Genomic DNA, 18,287 nt, shown 5'->3' with positions numbered 1-18,287 from the left:
TACATTTAAAGTAATTGTTGATAGATATGTAGCTATTGCCATTTTAGTATTCATATTTTTTATCTTTTTTTCCTTCTTCTTAAAGAAGTGCTTTTAACATTTCTTGAAATACTAGTTTGGTGGTCTTGAACTCCTTTAGCTTTTTCTCGTCTGGGAAGCTCTTTATCTGTCCTTTGATTCTAAATGAGTAATCTTGCTTGTAAGTTGAAAATATTTAACTTTTAATGACAATGTCAACAGGAGCTTAAAATGTTTATTACTGATTATGTTACAAAAGCTATTGATTTCCTACCCAATAGCTATTACTCTTCCTTTTCTTGCAGATAGAAGCCACCTCCCATTACAAAGGATGAAAATGTGAAATACTCACTTTCCCTTCCTTCCTTCATAATCTCCACACATATGTTCCTCCATATATCTTGACTGGCTGCTGTTCAGTTCAAACTAATATTCAAGAGGCAGACAAAATTTGTTGAGTCAGACCAGGTTATAGCCCATAATCTGTGACAACAAGTCTGACCATGTCTAGTCAGCAGAAATCAAGATCAGCGCTCATGAAATAAATTCCAGATGTATTCAGAACAAATAATGTTTAAAAAACCCCAACATTTTCTATAATGCTTTACTGATGTGGCATCAAACTTGAAAGACAATTTGGTAGATTTATCTCATAGTTGAAATATGAGTCATCTAGCCAAGTATGCCTGTAGTTATTTTCACATTTTAAATGTGGCATAAATACATTTAATGGGAGTGTCAGATGAGGCTATGCCACTGTAGACAATGAATATTCTAGCAAAATTAATATGCTTGCTCTCATTTTTTTAAAAAAGCAGTGAAAACTATTCTTCACTTAAAAGCTATTCATTCTACAAATACAGGAGTGGGCAAAAGTAGGGTTACAGTTGTGAGTACACAAAGCACAGTTTATTTTCCTACAATTATTTATTATTTTATTATTATTAACCTACTTTTGCTTGCCCTGTATTTATCGACTACAATCCAGGTACACAATCTAACTGAATGTATCATTTTCTTATGTTGATAGTGGAAATTAAGTAAGTTTTGGTTAACATTCCAGTGGGAATACCAGGCATACCTAACCGTACTTGAAACTCAAAATATTAGCTGTTTTAGACCAACTCAGGCACTTTCTGAAAGTGTTTGTGTCAAATGCTCTAGATATTGCAGAATTATATCAGAATTAAATCACACAGTTATGAATGTTTCATGATGATGTAGAGAATGAGCTTATTATGCTTGAAAAAAAAAAACAACCAGCCCTGACTGGTGTGGCTCAGAGGTCTGGGCGTCATACTGTCACTTGATTCCTGGTCAGGGCGCATAACTGGGTTGCAGGCCAGGTCCCCGTTTAGGGGCTTGCAAGAGGCAACTGATCAAAGTTTCCCTTGCACATCAATGTTTTTCTCCCTTTCTCCCTCATTCCTCTTCTCTCTAACAATAAACAAATAATTTTTAAAAAACATTTTTAAAAAATAGGAGAACGAGATGGAAAAGTTGAAGTTGAGGGAGAATTGAGCAGACCTGGAGGAATAAACTAAATGTAAATCCAGTCACATCATTTGTTTGCTCAAACCCTTTCAAATGCTGAGAACAACACTGTTGATTCCCTACCCAATAGCTATTACTCTTCCTTTTCTTGCAGATAGAAGCCACCTCCCATTACAAAGGATGAAAATGTGAAATACTCACTTTCCCAGCATTCTTAGCACAGTGCAGCTAGGGGTTCCCATGTGATCTAATTCTTTCTAATGAGAGATAGGAAATTCTGCTATAGGCTTCTGGAAAAGGCTTTTTTCCCCTTTTAGACTCTGCTTGCCTTTTCCAGACCATTGGATAGAACTGTGTAAAGATGTGATGCTTGTAACTGCGGCAGCTATTTTGGGACTATGAGGGGAGATATCGTGGGACCATAAGAGGTATTACATACATTGAAAATGGCAGAATGAAACCATAAACCATCCCAGGGACCACCCTTCTCATGATGTGACATTTTAAAAAATTTTTCTTCTTTAAGTTACTTTTAGTCAAGTTTTTTGTTGTTGTTACTTGCAGCCGAAAACATTCTACTGAATACCTTTTATTAACTGCCGTAGGATAAAGTCCAAATTACTTCTTGTAACTTATGAAGTTCTTAAACTCTTAATAATCTGGCCCCCCCCCTTACTTCCCTAAATTAATCTCTCACTATTTTTTGCATTCTTTAGGTTGGTTGTTTTTTTTTTTAATTCTCCAGACAAAGGCTTCTCTCCTTCAGGCTAGTTTCTAACTGGAACCCTCTGCACTCCTACCACTCCTACTTTAACTGACCATGACTGTGCATCCTTTAACTGACTGTGCACTCAGTGAAATGTCATGTGTCCTCCCAGAAGCCTCTACTGACCACCCAGAATATGCATTTGCCACACTTATCAAGTCTCTAGAAATCTGAACTTCTACAGTTATAGTACCATATTCCCCTTTATCATAACTGCTTAACAAATTGTCTAGCCCATGCAAATAGCGTTTGTGTCTCTCTTCTTCATCATGGTATCCTAAGAATCAAACTAATTTCAAGGATCAATTAGTAGAAGGCAAACATCTCACTAGAAAAATGCACAAAGACATTAGAGGCAATTGGAATGGTTGTAAACAGCTGAAAAGATGGTGAGACCCTCTAGCAATCAAGAAATGCATATTAAAAGACTAATATGGGAAAAGTAGGTGAAGGCAGTCAGAAAAAGAAAAAACAAACTATTTTTCACCAACAGATTGGCAAAATGAAAAAAGATTTCTCCGATGCTGGGATGAAATGGACGCGCTCATACACTGTAGGAATAAATATAAACTGTATTGCTTTGCTAGCTGTGAATAGCAACACAAAATTTGCTTTCCATCTAACCCAGTTATTTCTTTAGAGTGTATTCTAAGGAAATAATCAGGCAATGTTCAAAAATATTTGTACATGGATATTCACCAGAGCATTGTTTAATATTTTTTTAAAACCCTGTAAATTACTTAAATATTCATCTATATATAACTGGTGCATACATAGTGGAATTCTACATTTAAAAGAGGTTTAAATAAAACCCAGATGTCTAGATATAAATGTTCATAATGTGTTTAATTGAAAAAAACACATTAGTATATAATGATGCCATTTAAATAACATGTTAAAAATTGATTAAATCAGTTAATAAACTGATTGAAACATACTGTTCAAAGAACATATTGGATCAAGGCGAACATATCCAGATAATAGTTTTGAACCTTTTCAGTCAGAAAATGTTCACTTTACATTTACAATAAGTCATACTTAAGAAAATTGCAAACTTTAAAGTGAGTCACTTAGGGTGAAAATTACAGTAATTATTAGGATTACTGGAACCCTAAATTTACACACATACACACACACACAGAGAAACGTCTAATTTAGCAACTTTTCAGCCACTGATGCTTAGCTTACCTAATTATTCATTTTTTGCCTCTTAAAAATGTATTTATTTTACAAGTAAGCTGATTTCATAAGACTTTTTCTAAGAAGAGAAATAAACTTTTTGAAAAAATATTTTATTTATTTTTAGTGAGAGGGGAAGGGAGGGAGTAAGAGAGGGAGAGAAATATCAATGTGTGGTTGCCTCTCACGCACCCTCAGATGGGGACCTGGCCCACAACCCAGGCATGTACCCTGACTGGGAATCGAACAAGTGACCCTTTGATTCGCAGGCCAGCACTCAATCCACTGAGTCACACCAGCCAGGGCAAGAAATAAATTTATAATAAAAAATAATGTGTTTAATTGAAAACATAATGAGGAAATGCCTGAACTCCTTAATATAGGTTGGTAATAATTTTTTGAACCTGACACCAAAAGAGGAACAAAAGCAAAAATAAGGAAGTGGGACTACATCAAAATAAAAAGCTTCTGCACAACAAAGGAATACCATGAACAAGGTAAAAAGGCACCTACTGAATGGGAGAAGATATTTGCAAATCTAGGAAAGGGCTAATATCCAAAGCATATAAAGAACTCATACAACTCGATAGGAAAAACAAGAAACAAAACCCAATTCAATTAAAAAACGGGCAGGGCATCGGCATAGACAATTTTTCCAAGGAAGACACAAAGATGGTCAACAGGTACAGGAAAAGATGCTCAGTATCATTAATTGTCAGGGAAATGCAAACCAAAACCACAGTGAAATATCACCTCACACCTGGTAGAATGGCTATTAGCCAAAAGATAAGAAATAATGAGTGTTGGTGAGGATGTGGAGAAAGGGAACTGTCATGCATTATTTGGTGGGAATGTAAATTAGTGCAGCCACTATGGAAAACAGCATGGAGTTTCCTCAAAAAATTAAAAATAGAAACTAGCATATGATTCAACAATTTATCGAAACTAAAAATAAAAGCAGTAACTTGAAAAGATATATGCACCTCCATGTTCATTGAAGCATTATTTACAATAGCCAAGGTATAGAAATAACCTAAGTGTCCATCATCAATGGGTGAATGGATAAAGAAATACACACACACACACACACACATCATAGTCTGTCCAGAAAAAAGTCCAGTCGTTGTTAATATGGTGAAGCCAAGGAAAGTGGACTGAAGTGGATATCCATGAATAACGACAACGTCACTGTATTAGTCAGTGGGGGCGGGAGACGCCATTGAGCATGTGTACTGTGCGGCTGTCACATTCAAAATGACCGAGTGAGTAGAGCAACAAATCTACATCAAATCTGGTTTAAGCTTGAACATTCCTCCACAGTAACTATTGGGATGATTCAGAAGGCCACAGCTGTGGGCAACTGGTGCTTGGCAGCTTCATCACAACAATGCACCCACTCACGCATCATGTCTTGTGCAGAGTTTTTTGGCAAAACATCAAACCACCCAGGTGACTCAGCCGCCCTACAGACCAGATTTGGCGCCCTGCGACTTCTGGCTTTTCCCAAAATTAAAATCACCTTGAAAAGGAAGAGATTTCAGACCATCGATGATATTCAGGAAGATATGATGGGGCAGCTGATGGCGCCTGGGAGAACTGTGTGAGGTACCAAGGTGCCTGCTTTGAAGGAGACTGAGGTGTCATTGTCCTATGTACAATGATTCTTGCATCTTCAATAAATAAATTTCTCTATTTTTCATATTACATGGCAGGATACCTTCTGGATCCATATATGTGTGTGTGTGTGTGTGTGTGTACACATATATAGTATATATACTACACACATATATACTATAGTATATATGTGTGTATATATACTATATATATAGTATTATTAATCAGTAATATATATGTAATATTATGCAGCCACAAATAAAGGAATGAAATCTTGCCACTTGTGACAAGAGGGATGGACCTTGAGGGTGTTATGCTTAATGAAATAACAGAAAAAGACAAATACCATATAATCTCTTACATATGGAATCTGAGAAAACATATACGAAGAGAAGCGACTGCCTTTGGTGAGCAGAGGGTGGAAGGTAGGAGAAACAGGTGAAGGAGTCACAGATAAAAAAAAACAAAACAAGGGAGTCGTGTGTATTATCATTTTTTTCTTTGCAACTTTCCCTGATGGAGATGATCCCTGTAACATTTATAAAGTTACAGGCACGTTGATTTTACATTACTTTTTATTACACATCAAAATAGAACAGCCACAGATAGAAAATGTTTTTTTAATTCCCCCTTTTTCCACTCATTACAAGTTCACTCAAATCCTTATGAGTAAATTCAGCATTTATAGAGGGGGAAAAAATATGTCTGCTTTTCTTTTTCCCGTTGGACATCCCTAAAAAGAGGGGAGAATTTTTACATGTTAATTTAATAATAAATGGAGGGGAAAAGGAGAGGAATCGGGGCACAGGCCACGTTCCTTCTGGTCAGTCCCCCAGGCTGCTGCCCCACGTTCACTTGCCTTCCAAGTGCCAGCTGCTCCCGAGGCCCGAGTCTTCAAGGGGTTCTAGGGTGGACGGACGGCTGTTGCTCATTTTTCTCCCACTGGGCTTAGGATTTACTTTTCTCAGTATGTAGCCATACACTTTGCAGCTCCCCAAATTTTATTGCAGTTGTTTTCTTTCATTCTCTTTATCCTTATTGGTTTATGTCTTAAAAGAACGGCGACAACAGCAACAAATCCTGCCTGTGTTTTTTATTAGAGGTTTTGGAACAGAGTGGATAGAAATGTTTATATTTAACCTGCCATCTTCAAATAATAAAAAGTGACAACCCATGTGAAGTTTGTGGCACAGTCCTGTCCCTATTCAGTGCTGTTAGCTGCTATTATTATTATTTTTTGAAATATTTATTTATTTTTAGAGCGAGGAAGGGAGAAAAACACTGATGCAAGAGAGAAACATCGATATGTTGCTTCTTGTACATGCACTGACTGGGGACCAAACCCAAAACCCAGGCATGTCCCCTGACAGGGAATCACACCTCTGACCTTTCTGTTTGCAGGACGATGCCCAGCCGAGCCACACTGGGCAGGGCAGCTGCTATTACTTTTATTTGTGTGCTTGTCTCCTCTCATATCTGGCTGCTTAATCTGTCTCTTTTCTGGCTAATCTTTCTCCTTGTCCTAAGCGTAGATATTTCTGATTATTTTATTCTCCCACCTTGTTACTGCTTCAGCGCACCTATGATTTCAATTCAGACAGCACACAAAGGTATGAATTATCTCCTATCTCTGGGCTACACACTCATTTTCCGACAATCAGCATGATCCTGACACTCGCAAACTTCATATGCCTGATGCTGAATTCATCTCTCCACACAACCAGGTCTTCTCTGGACAGCTGTCTCTGTCTCTTTTCTTTTCTTTTTGGAGTTCGCATCACCAATTTCCTGAAGCCTTGAAACCTCACTGTTAGTCCAATGCCTTATTTTCCCTTAGCCCCTACAACGAATCATTTGTCATCCATTTTTCATTGCTATCCCTGGGCCATTCAATGTCATTGTCTCCCATTTACTGTGTTGCTTTGCTTGAATCTAACTTACTAGGCACTGAAGAGCTCTTCCTAAAGGGCAGTTAATAACCAAGGCAACAAAATCTTTAGCCTTACCTCCTAACACTCACTTATAGATTCATGACATTCTAGACAAGCTAGAGTAGAAAGTTAAACTTTTTACATTTAGAATTTTGACCTTTGTTTATAAGTGACTCTTTAAAAGGCCAGAGGCATTTGCCATTGTGCAGTTTTCCTGAAGCACAAATTCATATCACATATTAGTATAAAACTGGTGATAGGAAAAGCCGCTTAATCACAAGCATAGCTTGCCAGCTGCATCACAGCCGCAACCTTAATCTGGCTTTGTTGTTTTCTACTTATCATCACGTATTCAGCAATTTTTATTAAGGTTCTGCAGGGGCCACATACATTCTTCAATTCTCCTTTACTGTCTTTCAGAAGGAAAGTATGCTAGAAATGGCACTTAGGACTTTTGTTATTTTATAGTTGTAACAACTGTGTCATAGGTTACTCTACTTGCTAACCCTCCTGCTTTCTGGTTTCCACAGCCTTGCTTACATTGTTTCTTCTCCAGTGTTTTCATTATATATTGCTACATAAGTAACCACCTCAAATCCTAGTAGCTTAAAACAATAACCATGTATTTGCTTACAAGTGTATTTAGAATTTGGGCAGCGTTCTAAGAGGGCTTGTCTCTGCTCCCTGTGGCGCCTGCTGGCACGGCGCAGTGTGGAGGATCTTGGTCAGGGTGGCTCACCTGCAGGCTGGCTGCTGGCGCTGGCTGTTGCTGCTGTGAGGCTGTCGGAGTCCGGTAGGAGGGCCAGGGCTTGAATTTCCTCCCTGTGGGCCTCTCCAGGTGACTGTTTGGGCTCCGTCATTACATGCAAGCTGGCTTCCAAGAGAGGAGAAACAAAAGTTGCCAGAATTTTTTAGTGCCTGGGCTCAGAATTCCTAGAATGTCGTCTCCTCCACACTCTCTATTGGTCAAAGCAGACACAGGCCCAGCTCAGGTTCAAGGGGAGGCCATACAGACCCCAGCTCTTGATGGCAGGAGTGGCATGAATGTACAAAGAGGTGAAGTTATCTGAGGCTCTGTTTGAAGAATAGCTACCACCATTCACCCTACAGCCACAGCAATACATTTCCCTCCCATAGAAAAAATGCACTATTTTCTCCTCTAAGGATACAAAAATCATTTATCCCATTATACATCATTTCATAGCCTAAAACAGGGTGAGCAAACCACAGCTGGAGGTCCAAATCACAACCTGTGGGCTATTTTTGTACAGCCCCTAAGACTGGTTTTTCTATCTTCACAGGGTTATTAAGGAAAAAACCAAAACAAAACAGAAGATGCAACAGAGATCATACATGTGACTGCAAAGCTTAAAATATTTACTATCTGACACTATACAAAGTTTGCCGACCCCTGGTCTAGGATATTGGCATTTAAGTCAGATCCCAGTGCAGATGTGCTTCCTTGACTGTGCCTCCTCAGATGTTTCCCTTTGATCTGAAGATCAGTGAAGTAAAGAGACAGAGTGTTTCTCATGCACCCAATATCTAATGGCAAGGCAAGGGCAGAAAAGCTCTAATAGATATTCCCATTCAAAAAGAGGAGAAAATGGGAGGGGAAAGGCGAGCGATACATAGCAATTCTGAAATCGAACTATGCAAATGATATCAGTTCCTTAATTTGCCCTACTCCTGCTCTTTGGAAATGATTCTCGGTGGCTCTTTGCTCCATCTTGTCATATCTTCCCTTTTGGAAACAGTCCATAACTGCAAATGAGTAGCTTCCTCAGCCTGCTTCCTGCCTGTAAAGTTGAAGGTCCAGATGCCTCTAATTCATTATGAACAGTCTGTCTATTTCAGGGTAAGCTAGTAAAGATCCTTATTATATAACGATAGGTTTCTTATACTTCAAGTTATAAACATACTCTCCCCCGCCCCCAAAGACAGGCCCCGCTCTACATTGGGCCAAAGTGAGACTGTTGTGGGCAACACAATTTCAATTCTTAGAAGTCCTGCTTTCTAATTGAAAGGATCTATTAAGTACTACCTTAAACCTTTCTGAGGTGTCAACTTACCTATTACTGTATAATAAGTTACCCCAAAACTTAATGGCTTAAAATGCCAATCTGTTATTATTTCACAGCTTCTGTTGGTTAGGAATCCAAAGCTCTGCTTAGCTGGGTCCTTCTGCCTCAAGGTCTAAGTCCATGATGAAGTTGTCAGCTGGTCTACGGTCCTGTTTTAGTCAGTTCAGGCTACCATAACAAAATATCATCAAATAGGCAGCTTAAACAACAGATATTAATTTATCACAGTTCTGGAGGTTGGGAAGTCCAAGATCAAGGAAGCAGCCAGTTTAGTTCTGGGTGAGGGCTGCTTTCCTGGCTTGCAGATGCCCAGCTTCTTATAGTTCCCTCATACGGCAGAGAGCACTGGCTTTGGGGTCTCTTTCTCTCCTTATAAGGGCAATAATATTGTCATGGGGGCTCTACATTCAAGACCACATTTAAACCTTACTACTTTGCAAAGACCCTAATGCCATCACATTGCGGGTTGGAGCATCATAATATGACCTTAGGGGGAGATTGAAACATTCAGTCCATAACAGGCTGCATTTAGGGAAGATCTGCTTCCGAGTTTATGCACAGGGTTGTTGGCAGCATTCAGTTCCTTGTGGGTTGCTGGACTGAAAGCCCTGGTTCCTTTCTGGCTCCTGAATGGAAGCCTCCACTGTTCCTTGCCACATGGGCCTCTCCATAGGGTGGCTCACCTCATAGTAGCTGGCTGGCTTCCATCATAGGGTGCAAATGAGAAAGCAAGAGAGGGTGTGTAGGATGAGGACCATGTTCTCTTTGTAATCTAACTTGGAAGCACTATCCACCACTTTTGCCCTTCCCTAGTTATTAGAAGCACATCATGCCCTGGCCCAGTGGCTCAGTTGTTTGGAGCACTGTCCCATACACCAAAAGTCTGTGGGTTCAATTCCTGGTCAGGGCACACACGTAGGTTGTAGGTTGGGTCCCTGGTTGGGGTGTGTATGACAGGCAACCAACTGATGTTTCTGTCTTTCCCCCTTCCCCTCTCTCTAAAATCAATAAACATATCTTCGGGTGAGGATTAAAAGAAAACCCAACAAAACAAGTTGTTAGGTCTGGCTCATACTCGGGGTGGAAAGGGGCGTGTTGCACAAGGGCTTGGGTACCAGGAGGAAGGGACCACTGGGGGCCATCATAGAGGTTGCCTACCACAAGGTCTTCTAGCTACACCCTCGTCTTGAACTTCCCTAAGTCCATATTTTTTAATATGTTTATTGATTTTAGAGAAAAAGGAAGGGAGAGAAACATTGATGTGAGAGAGAAACACTGATTGGCTGCCTCTCATAGGTACCCCAAATGGGGATCGAACCCGCAACCCAGGTAATGTGCCCTGACCGGGAATCAAACTCCCAGCCTTTTGGTGTATAGGACCATGTTCCAACCTACTGAGCCACAACTGGCCAGGGCAAGGCCATGTTTTTCTGATACCACCTTGGATTTGACCTTTGCCATTTGGCCATTTCTCGTTTTAAGAGTTTTGTCCTCTGGAGAAGCTAGAAAAGACAAATAGTTTTCTTTCAAATCCAGGCAGTCCTGGACTTTTTTGTGTTAAATGTTGATTGACGATGGAAGAGTTCCTTTTTTTTCTTTTTTAGCTCATCTGACTTCTTTTGTCCTATATCACAAGTAACTGAAAGAAACTACTCAACCCTTTCAACAGTCTACCCAAATATCTCCTTAGCCAGATCCACATGCTCATGAGATATCGTTTCTCTCTTCCATGTAACAGCAGGCTAATTTAGCTCATTGTTCTTCCAGTACGCAAATGGCGCGCCCCTCTCTAGCGTGTAGTGACAATGGTCTCTCTGTCCGTTAATAATACTCTTTCACTAGAAGACTCAAAGTTCTTCCAGCTTCTATCCTCCACCTGATCCCAAAGCCACTGCCACGTGTTTTGGGTTTCTGTGACAGCTGGACCTCACTTTTGGGTTTGTCATTATGTGTCAGTTATCTATTGCTGTGTAACAAACTACCCTAGAGCTTAGTGTTTGAACACAACAGCACTCATTTTTTTGCTAAGCTTTGCAATTTGGGCACGACTCAGTGAAGGCAGCTCCTCCCTCTCACATGTGGCATCAGGTGAGGCAGCTAAACTAGGGTCGGATTATCCACTTTCAAGATAAGTCGCTGACGAGGCCGGCAATTGGTACCGGCTGTCCGCTGAGAGCTCAGCTGGGCCTGCAATTCTCTTCCACGTGGGCCTCGCCACATGGCTGCGTGGGCTTCCGCAAATAACTGGAGGGAAGTGATTGAATCTCAGAACTATTTAGGAGGTGCTGGTCAGGAGGATGTTGCATAACAATGTGAATATACTTCATCCTACTGAACTGTACACTTAAAAATGGTTAAAATGGTAAATACTATGTGGTGTGTGTTTTTTTAGCCACAATTAAAAAGTAATAAATAAATCAGGGGAAGATGGTGATGGCCTCAAGATGGGTGGGAGTCGGGTGAAGGAGAAAGAAGTATCATGGATGACAAAACCCAATAAAACAGACCCGGGCCTCCAAAACCTTTTTTGGTCCAGCAGGAGGGTTAACAATCACAACACATGTGGTAGATACTGCAGCTTTCTGCTGTAGTGCTAACATAGACACAAAGCCCGTGCCTCAAAATAGGCCTTAAGGCCTGTGATTCCCAGAGAGAAACATTTAAGACATAATTATAGGTTTCGATTTCTTAAAGCATGCCTCAAAATGAACAGTGCCAGAGAAGCAGAGATGAGTAATAAAAACTACAGGTGCACACAATCTTCCCCTATCAATCCAGCATGTAACCTGGTAGGCCAGAAGCAATGCGGTAGGGTGGTAGACGGAACAGAAAGCAGATGTTTCTTGGTCATTAGCCCTATTTTTCTAGGATATAAAGTCCCTTTGTTGTCTTGTAACTCTTAGTGTGTCTGGAAACTATTGCTACTTAGGAGATATCACTTTTGGAACAAAACAGGTCATAAAGATCATTTATATCCTGAAGGAATGTACATTCTCCTCCCATCCCCACCACCTCACACACAGTCAAACTCCTTCCGCGCGCTCACAAGGTTGGATAAATAGCCAAATTTACACAGATTTTCATTGAGTTCTGTTGGCAACACCAGTCTATTGTTCTTCCAAATAAGTCTAAACCATTCTTAATGGAAAGGACAAAACAGCAGTTCCCCTTTTACAGGCGTATTACCTCATCCCCATACGCTTTTCTGAACTTCACTATCACCGTTGACTATACATTCCAGGTCTCCCTGCTTTGTCGTCAACTGCCTACTGTGTCCGCTGACTGGCTGAGTGGCGCGGTTTCATGTTTTATTTCTTGAAATCTCATCGGGTGTCCCCTTCTGCACAAGCTCTCTCTCTGGGGCTTCCCCTCTGCAAAATAACGAAGGCCACCGCCGTGGATCTGCCCAGTGCCCTTGCGGCAGCGCTCGGCGCGGAGACGCGTCCATGCACGCAGGCCCTCCTGCCCCTTCGTGGGAGGATCGAACGCCATTCAAGCCTGAGAATCAAAACTGGTAAGACAATGTGTTCATTCATTCAAAAATAAATACTGAGAGCCTACTATGCATTAGGCACTGTGTAGGTATTGGGAACACAACAATGAACAAGCCAAACAAGGATCCTCTCCTGAAACTTATTCTTGTTTTTTATCCCAGAGATTTTTGACTTTTAATAAGGGACAAAATGCTGGCTTGGCTTCAAGACAAAAGAATCAGGTTCTATGTTTGGAATTAAGCCACAGCTCCCTGGGTGGGGTTAGGGGAGGTTCTCCCCGCAGCTGGGAATCACGCATGTCCCACCTACTTATAAATGGAGTCTGACTGGAACCATCAATGACTAGATCAACTGTCATTTTTCTTGGGCCTTTGCCAGGGCTCCTGCAAGACAATGGCTTTCTGTGAAGTATATTAAGTAGAAGGCAAGAAAGGCCAGGGAGAGTGAAGTGCGGGCATCTATCGGCCCGCACAGGGGCCCAAGACCCCCACTCAGCCATTGCTCGGGAAGACATTGCCCCCTCGTGGCTCCTCACACAACCCGTGAGGAGCTGAAGTGGAAACGGCTGTCCACGTTTCCAGAGTGATTGCAACCTTTGCCTCCTCTGAACTTCAACCGCAAATTGAATCGAGTCTGGGTTTATTTTCATCCAGGACACACCTTTCTTCTCCCATTGAGAGCAATGACAGCGTGACAGCAATGAAATCTGTAGCAAAACCTTCAGAGTCCCCGCGCCCCCAAGAAAAATCCAGTATGTAAATCCAAGAAGCACTACTGGTTTTCTCTTCATCAAGCTCCTCAAGCAGACATTTGGCTTTCCGCAGTTTGCACCAGGATCTGCGATTGCGTTGCCGTGGAGTTGTTTGGGGTTATCTTGTCGCTACAACACCACTTTCAACTCCCCGACGCGGAAGCCTTATCTTCAGTTCCCACCGCCTCCCTCACCGCATTCCCAGCAACACTTCGGGCATTTCCTAAAGAATGTTCATCGGGGTGGGGGAGGGGGGAGAGCTAAACAGTGAAGCAAGACAATAAATAATTAGAAATTGGGATTGTTGCTGTGCTAGAAAGGACCAGCACGCCGGGGGAGGGAATGCCTGGGAAGGGGGAGGGAAGCAAAACCTATGGCTGCGTGGAGTTTTAAAATTCTGTGTTTGTTGCAGTCACGGTTAAAAAGCTTAAGCGATACAGTATTGGAAAAGCTCTCTCTGGCCCAGGAATAAATGGAAATTTCGTTAATAATGTTGGCTTCCATGTATCGGAAACGTAAGCTGCAAGGGCAAGAAAGGGTGCCACGTGCTAGGCTCTATCACCCTATCACCTCCTCCAAAAGCCAACTCCCGGGAGAGGGACACAGCTACCCCCGGTTCACAGGTGAGAAGAGGAAGCAGGCGGCCCTTCCGAGGCCGGTGCCACAGCCGCCCCGCGCCCTGACCTCCCAGGAGGCCCGAGCCCTTTCCTTTCTGCGTCGACCCTCTGAAGAGACCTGCAGTGGCCTCCAGTTTGGCTTGCAGGGCGGATGCCTCCCTAACTCCGTAAATGCATGTCGAGTGTCTACTACTATATACCAGATAGCGTATTTTAAAAGCCGTGGAATTAAAAAAGATAAACTGCGCAAGCGTCCTGTTTGCCAGGGAAGATCTCTCACAAGGGAGAGAGAGACAGGCAGGTAAAGAGATGATTCAACAAGAGTCTGAGAAGAGCTGGGAGAGGAATCTGAACAGCGACCCCGGGGAGCCGCGTGGGGAGCAAGGCGGCGGATGGGGGCGGGGGCTGCAGCGGGGTCGGAGGCCCCGCGTGGGAGGTGGGCTTGAAGCTGCGCCTCGAAACGCGGGCGCGGGCCGCCCCCGGATGTCACTCCAGTTCTCGCATCCTGTCACTTCCAGCTGCCAACTAGGAAGGGAAGAAACGGGTCTAACCCGGTACTGAAAAGGAGGGCTAGGCTGAGGCTGGGGCACAGAAGTGCAAATCCCTCGTGAGAAACCAGCAAACAAAAGTAGCAGCACATCGCACTTCGCGGTGGTCGTACAGGCAGGGCCTGGCTCCCCGAAGCCCCGCGCCAACTCGCGCGCACCGCCACACCAGCTCGCCCACTCGGGCCCCGCACCGCCGCCGGGGCGCCAGGGGCCGACCAACCCTGAGGTCACCCGGCGGACCCGGCCCTCCCTCCCGTTCCGGGCCCTAACTCTCCGACCTACCGCGAAGCGGCGGGCTGGGGGTCGGCCGCATCCCCCGCGGCCCGCGGCCCCTCCCCGGCGCACGCCTTCGGGCCACGGGACAGCCGCCCTCGGCGCAGCCCCTCCTTTGGCTGGGGGCTTCGCCGTCCCCGTCCGGTCCCTCCCGGCGACAGCCTGCTGCCCCGTCCAGGGAGGGCGGAGGGAGGAGGAGGGGGAGGAGAGGGAGGGGAGGAGGGAGGGGAGGGAGGCAGGCGAGAGAAAGCGAGCTGCTCGGATCCCGGACTTCCCAGAGCCTTCCTGGAGCGCGCACTTCTCTGCTCTCGGGTCCCAGCGCCCCAGCCGCTGCCCGCGCCCCGCCGCGCCTCACCTCCTCCTCTTCTTCCTCCTCCTCCTCCTCCTCCTCTTTGGGCGCCCCTCGCCCCTCCCTCCAGTAGCCGCTAGGCTCGGGCTGCTGCAGCCTCCAGCCCCTACTCGACCACATCCCCAACTCTCTGGGGTCACTGCTGGGACGCGCGTCCTCGCCCCATCCTTTCTTCCTTCCTCCCCTCGCGCCCGCCCTCATTCCCCAGGTCTCCCGCCCGGGTCCCGATTGTCTCCGTCCCCTCCCCAGTCAGCCGGCGCCTCGCCCTGCCCGAAGTCTCCCTCGCACTTCCTGAGTCGCCTGCCGCCGCGGTCGCGCCGCGCCCGGGATCCCGAGCCGCCGCTGCCCGGCTCCAGCCCGCCGCGCCCGGGGAAGGGAAGAGTGGGCGAGCTCGCCCTCGCCCAGCCCCGCGCCCCAGCCCTGCCCGGCGAGGAAGGACCGGGAAGATGAACAACGGCGTCAAAGCCGAGAAGGAGAACGCCCCGAACGAGGCCAACCTTCAGGAGGAAGAGGTACGGAGTGGCTCGGTGCGGTGGCGGGTACGACCTGGGACGCCGGCCGCGCGCCGGGTTTCTCCAAAGTGCGGGCAGAGGCTGGCGGGGCGTGGGTCCCGGGTCCCGGGGCGTCGCAGTCCAGGGGCTGGGAACTTCCCCAACGCTGCCGCTCCGGGAGGGTGTATCCTGGAAGAGGGTGTTTTTGTGTTTTTGTGGGTGCGTGCCTAAAATTGCGTAACTTTGAGGACTTTTCGGAGACTTGTAAAGCATAATGCTCAGCTTTGTTTGCCCGAGATTTTAAAAGCGGAATCGAGAACTGACTCCTGGGTGACCTCAGATTATTGGGACCCGAAGGGTCCGGACTGACCTCTGCGCCCGGCGCTGTAAGTTGTGTCGTGTGTTTGGGGATGCGGCTTCAAGAACAACTCGGGGGAAGTTGGTCTTAAAAGATACCTTCTGTTCCCTGCCCCCTCCCTTGCAGCGTTGGAAGTTCTTGGTGAAATATCTTTCCAGCTGAGGCATTTTGGATTAATAGATAACTCCTGAGCCGCATTCTTCTCTGATGAGTCAAAGACCCCGAACCTGGGTGATTAGGTTTTGTAAATTTAGAGCGATGCGGTCGTGAGGAGCAGGGAGGACAGAAAAAAAAAAAAAGAGTTGAAACTTTACAACTTACCAAGTGATCATCGAGGCTGTTTTAGAAGGACTTTGACTTCTTTCTGAGCGCAAATTTCACGTGGTGGGTCCCAAATAACGATAACTATGTTGCGGCTGCGCAGCGTTCCTTGGATAGAAACAAAATTCAGCGAGGGCAGGAGGGAACTTCTGAACACGCGTTTCAGAATTTTGTCATTAGAGTATTTGTGGTGTCCTGTTCAGTGGTTCTGTTCCTGCAGGTACATTACCTGGAGTCCAAGAAACAATATTTTCGCTTACTTTTTAAGATCCCACCTACTTGAGTTCTTAAACATTCTTAAAGGAACTTTAGAGTGTTTGGAGAGGCAAGAAAATACACATCTAGATGCGACCTATCAACCATTCTTATGGGTATTGCATCCTGATATATAAATTTAACAGAAGGATAAGCAGATTTTAAAGCAGTTAGGATGTTGAGATTATTACCGAAATATTGTGTTATGTGCAAACTAAAATTCTGGTAGTGAAACCAAACTTGGGGGAGAATTCAATAAATACATATAAGCCATCTGCACGTTGTCCTGTTGTAAAATGGGAACTATTATTGTAAAATGGGAACTATTTAAATAGGGAAGATAAGAGAGACCTAAGACCATGCAAAATTAAGACTTGACTCTTAATACAGCCGTAAGGTAGTGTACCGTGGGTGAATGGCAGCAAGCTACCTGAGGAAATTGCCTCTTTGATTATAAACTTACTTTGAAGAGTGTTGTTTACATTCTTGTTCTTAACTACAAGCAAAGAAATAGTATTGACATTTTCTCTTTCAAAGAGATGAAGATTCAAATTTCAAGTTCCATTTTTTTCCCTTAAACCTTACCTGCTGCTTTGCTATTTTTCCCTACCATTGAAATAAAATGTAAAAAAACAATGACAAGCTTTCTTTTTTTAGAATTGCTACATTTAATTCATCTGATGTATCTAGGTAATTGCTTCAGAAACTTTCTATTCAATTAGATATGCATTCTGTTTACTTCTGAGGATGAGACTACATTGCATAAAACCATCTTTCTCTGTTAACACAATTAAAACTTGTAAATGGAAAAAGTTAATCAGGTACACCAACAGTTTCTTCTTTCTTGCTTTGTTGCTTTTGGTGGGTAGTAAAGAGGTTTAAATGTCCCAAAACCATAGCCTACTTAACTTGACAAAATTAAATAGAGAAAAGTCATATTTTTCTGCTTGACCTTTCTCAGCCTACCTGCTGACAGTACTGAGGTGTTGTCTGCCCTTGTCACTGGTCACCTTAACATGTGAGATTGTGTCCAAGTAGGATCCCAGGCGATCCAGCACAGTCACTGCCTCTTGCCTGTCCTGTGGCCCTGACCGTTTCTTTTTGGGTAGGAATGGCATGTAGCTCTTAGAAGTGTCAGTAGTTTTAGCAAGGTATTTGTTATTTTAGAAATAAGAGGACAGCTAGGAAGATTTCAGAACCCAAGTCCTATAAGAAGTGAAGTGTGCAAACACCATGAAGCCAGTGTTTATAATGTTAAAAATTCACGAGAAGTAAGTTGATCTGAATGATCCAGGTAATTTTGCCCTTAATTCCCTGTTTTGGGTTTATGTTTCGATTCAGAAAAACTTTTAACCTCCTTTGTCTAACCCTGAGAGCCACAAGTAAAATAAATATGGTTTTTAGTGTGTCCCATTAATGTGCCCAGCATTATACAAAACCACCACACTGGATCCTTTTTCTGCCCACCCAGCGCTCAGCAATTTGTCCTTAAACACATTTAAAAGTCTTGGCTGAGGACTCCAGTAAACAGCACATACAAACAAAATGTATCTACACATAATGACAACAGAGTAAAAATGTGTTTTGTTGTAGTTTATGGTAGTGATTGAACTGATGGGGAAAGAGTTCAATCGTCATTAAGAGAAAATAGTGGATTTCCTAGATCATCAGGGTAGTTTAGGCTTTTCTCTGCCACATTGTAGAATCCAAAGGCTTTTTTTTTTTTCTTTCTATTTTTAAAATG

General features: G+C 43.7%; 1 protein-coding gene across 4 annotated transcripts in view; it reads left to right on the top strand.

Annotated features, from left to right (window-relative positions):
- Positions 1-15,042: 15,042 nt before the first annotated feature.
- Positions 15,043-18,287, top strand: part of RBPMS (RNA binding protein, mRNA processing factor) — a 162,350-nt gene continuing 159,105 nt past the window's right edge. For all 4 annotated transcript variants that reach the window (XM_054566077.1, XM_054566076.1, XM_054566075.1 and 1 more), the window contains exon 1: positions 15,043-15,630. In XM_054566077.1, the coding sequence (XP_054422052.1) occupies positions 15,565-15,630 (66 nt within the window). In that variant the 5' untranslated portion in view covers positions 15,043-15,564. The remainder of the gene's footprint in view (positions 15,631-18,287) is intronic.

This window comes from Pteronotus mesoamericanus, unplaced genomic scaffold, assembly GCF_021234165.1.
Source record: "Pteronotus mesoamericanus isolate MK-2021 breed Mesoamerican mustached bat unplaced genomic scaffold, CSHL_Meso_final contig_169, whole genome shotgun sequence".
Lineage (NCBI taxonomy): Eukaryota > Metazoa > Chordata > Mammalia > Chiroptera > Mormoopidae > Pteronotus > Pteronotus mesoamericanus.
Note: the sequence above shows the minus strand (reverse complement) of the source record. Positions and strands in the feature narration are given on the sequence as shown.